Source organism: Rhea americana, unplaced genomic scaffold (genome assembly GCF_003343005.1).
Source record: "Rhea americana isolate MKP2758 unplaced genomic scaffold, rheAme1 scaffold_139, whole genome shotgun sequence".
Classification (NCBI taxonomy): Eukaryota; Metazoa; Chordata; class Aves; order Rheiformes; family Rheidae; genus Rhea; species Rhea americana.
The window spans coordinates 1,691,278-1,694,378 of NW_028185472.1; the positions used below are offsets into that span (position 1 = coordinate 1,691,278).

The 3,101-nt window shown below is 49.8% G+C and overlaps 1 protein-coding gene across 1 annotated transcript in view; it reads left to right on the forward strand.

The window, feature by feature from the left end:
- Nucleotides 1–781: 781 nt before the first annotated feature.
- LOC146599554 (malignant fibrous histiocytoma-amplified sequence 1 homolog) overlaps nucleotides 782–3,101 on the forward strand; it is an 8,683-nt gene continuing 6,363 nt past the window's right edge. Inside the window, exons 1-2 of the mRNA XM_085298480.1 lie at nucleotides 782–1,733; nucleotides 2,372–2,663. Coding sequence (XP_085154606.1) covers nucleotides 817–1,733; nucleotides 2,372–2,663 — 1,209 coding nt within the window. The 5' untranslated portion in view covers nucleotides 782–816. The remainder of the gene's footprint in view (nucleotides 1,734–2,371; nucleotides 2,664–3,101) is intronic.

The window sequence follows — 3,101 nt, forward strand, 5'->3', positions numbered from 1 at the left end:
GGGGAAGCAAGCTCAACTTGATTTTGGTTTAGTGTCCCCCTCCCCCCAATCTCTTCTTGCRTGCAAATCTGTGGTCTAAATACCGTCCCTTTGGCACTGGTCTGGCTTCACTGGCCGTGTGCAATTTCATTGTCCTGCTTCACCCCTGTGTGGGACCCTAGTGTCCTCCTGATACACTTGCTGACCTCCTCAGGCTGGCAGCAGCTCCTCGGAGACCTATAGCGTGCATCTAGAGGGTGAGGATATGAGAGAGGGAAGTGTCTGAACTCAACAACCCTGTCTCATGTGCTGCGGTCTCGACCCTGGGAGTGGGTGGTAGCATGAGGACTGGCTTGGCAAGTTACTCGGAACAGCTCTGCTCTGCCAGCCCTGTGCTGGAGTGAAAAACTGCTCTCTTCAAATGAGATGTGGCTGTTGCTGGAGTTCTCMTACTATTTTAATGAGAAAAAAGCTGATAACGTGTTTCCTGGGTTATTGGTCAAAATCTGATGGGCACAGTTTCCCCTGCTCCTAGTGTCCTCAGTCCCAGCCAAGATAGTGATGATTCTCTTGTTTTGCTTTTGTTTGCTCTTCTGAGAGAGTAAAGGAGCTGTTCAAAGACCAGATTGAGCCTCAAGCTGTGGCCGTGCTGTTCAAACAGCTCCTCTGTTTGGCCTCTGCTTTTCTCTCTGGCTGAGCTTTTTTCTCACTGGCCAAAATGATCTGAAAGTTGTGATGAGCTCAAGATCTCAAAAGAACCGGTGGTCTGCAATTGTAAGGGTGTAAGTCTCCCTCCCAGCAGGCGAGAAAGCAGGCTGATGGCCAAGGGTGTCGTGCATGGTTCTTAACCACCTTTCCCATCCAACATGTCCAGGTCAGGAGCAGGAGGAGGGTTTGCATGAAGTGACTCTCTCTACCCAAAGGCTGCGAGTGCTGCCTTTAGCAGTCCTGGGCAACCCCATGCTGGAGAGCCTTGACCTTGACAGGAACAAACTCAAACACATCACTGGCATTTCCAAGCTTTGCAACTTGAAGAAGTTGATACTATCCAAGAATGAGATTGTGGACTTTCCGGATGAAATCCAGAGCCTGGTCTATTTAGAGAAGCTTGAACTGAATCAGAACCAAATCCGAGTCATTCCAGAGGGGATTTTCTCCCATCTCTCCAGGCTCAAACACTTGCGGCTGAACAACAACCGCCTCTGTGCTCTCCCCAGGGACCTGGCAGCATGTCAAGGCAGCCTCCAGTATCTCAACTTGTCCAACAACTTGTTTCGAACCTTCCCCAAGCCTGTCCTGCAGTTGACAAAGTTGCAAGAGCTCCACGTGCAGAATAATGCCCTTCGCCAGCTCCCTAAAGAGCTGTTTCAGGGGCAGTCCCTGAAAATGCTCAAGGCCAACGGGAACCCGCTCAAGGAGCCACCCAGTGAAGTGTGCGCTGGTGGCATCCAGCAGATCCTGAACTACTTCACACAGCTGCAAGACTGTTCAGGGCAGGAGGACAAGAGGGTCAAGACCATGTTCTTGGGGGCTTCGCTTGCAGGCAAATCCACCATTTGCAGAAGCCTAAAACAGGGGCAAACCAAACTGGTGCCTGAGGAAGAGCGAACGGTTGGGATCGAGATCAGCGAGTTCCAGATCGAGGACTTCACTTTTCTCTTCTGGGACTTTGCAGGCCAGCTGGAGTACTACATGACTCACCATGTGTTCATCACCCCGCAGGCGCTTGTCATCCTTGTCATCAATCTTCACATGTAAGTACTGTGCAGGTTTGAATTCATAACAGGTGGGAGAAGAAAAACAAGTCTGGGTTAGAGACACTTCCCTCTGCTCTGATTCAATGCCCTTTACATGARACCTTGATGTCTGTTCTTTTCTCCACTGCAGTGACTAACTCCCTCTGTTCCACTTCTTGGAGATCACACTTCTTATTAAACCACTAGATCTATCATCACCTTGCCTAAGCCCTCTGTTTTGAGAGGTTGGGGAAGTATTGACTCATTATTTGAGAATTTACCGCAATCTAAACAGTCCCCACCTCCACTTTCTGTGTTGAAAATACCTCTGTAAGCCCTCGCTTTTCTCCCAGTGATCCCTGAAAGCAGAGGGAATGTCAGGCTTGAGCTTTTTGATACAGAGGGATGCTCTCATCCACAGCAGAGGGGCTCTGCTAYAGCACCCAGCTTTAGGCAGCTTAGCTTAAGGAGAGGAAGCTGGGAGCCTGGGCTTGGATACGGCCCATGGCAACATTTAGGAAATCCAGACTCTTCTGTAGTCCATTCCTGGGACAGCATAAGGCACTTCATTAGGCCTGTGCTGATGGGAGCTAGCTGAAGACTCAGAGGGGTGGCTATGAATTTGGTGGGATTTTTTTTTCCTGATCCCTCCCCAGGTACCAAGCTAATGACGATACCTTCAAGGACCTTGTGGGTTTCTGGATCAACAACCTGTCCATGAGAGTGCCGAACTCGGTGGTGCTTCCTGTGGGGACCCACACTGATTGTTGCCAGGAGGTGGAAGTGGAGGAGAAGAGGTGTGACATCATGTTGAAGATTGCAGCCATGCTGGAGGAGAGGAAGAGAAACCTCTCCCATTGCATCGACAACCTGGAATGCAGCGAGGAGTCTGAACTTTACGTGGACCAGTGGGAGAGGCTGAAGGAGATGGAGAATTGCATGTTAACGGTAGGGCTGAGGTTATCATAGATTTGCTGCAGCTGTAAGGGGGCTGAGCAAGCTCTCAGGGTTTGAGTTTGTCTTCTAAGGTGGGTTTAGCTGGGTGGTTGAAGCCATGATGGTTCCTCACTGTCTGCTTTCATGTCTAGCAGCAGCTGCTGTCCTTGCTGCTGTGACAGCAGAACAGTGCCTGTTCCTAGGCTGTTGTGGTTCACAGCCTGGTGTGTTAATGGCAATAGTCATCTGTTGCTAATGTGTCAGGCTGTTGCCTGTAGCAGCTCATGCGGCTGCACTGGAAGTGGTAACAACCCTCAGGTGGGCACACAAACAGCAAGTCATGGTGGTTCCCATCACTTCTTGGTGACAGACTATTTCTGGTTGTGGCTAGTAGCAAGTGCCTAGGGAAAGGTATGTTCTATTTGATTGTTTTTTTTTTTTTTTTTTTTT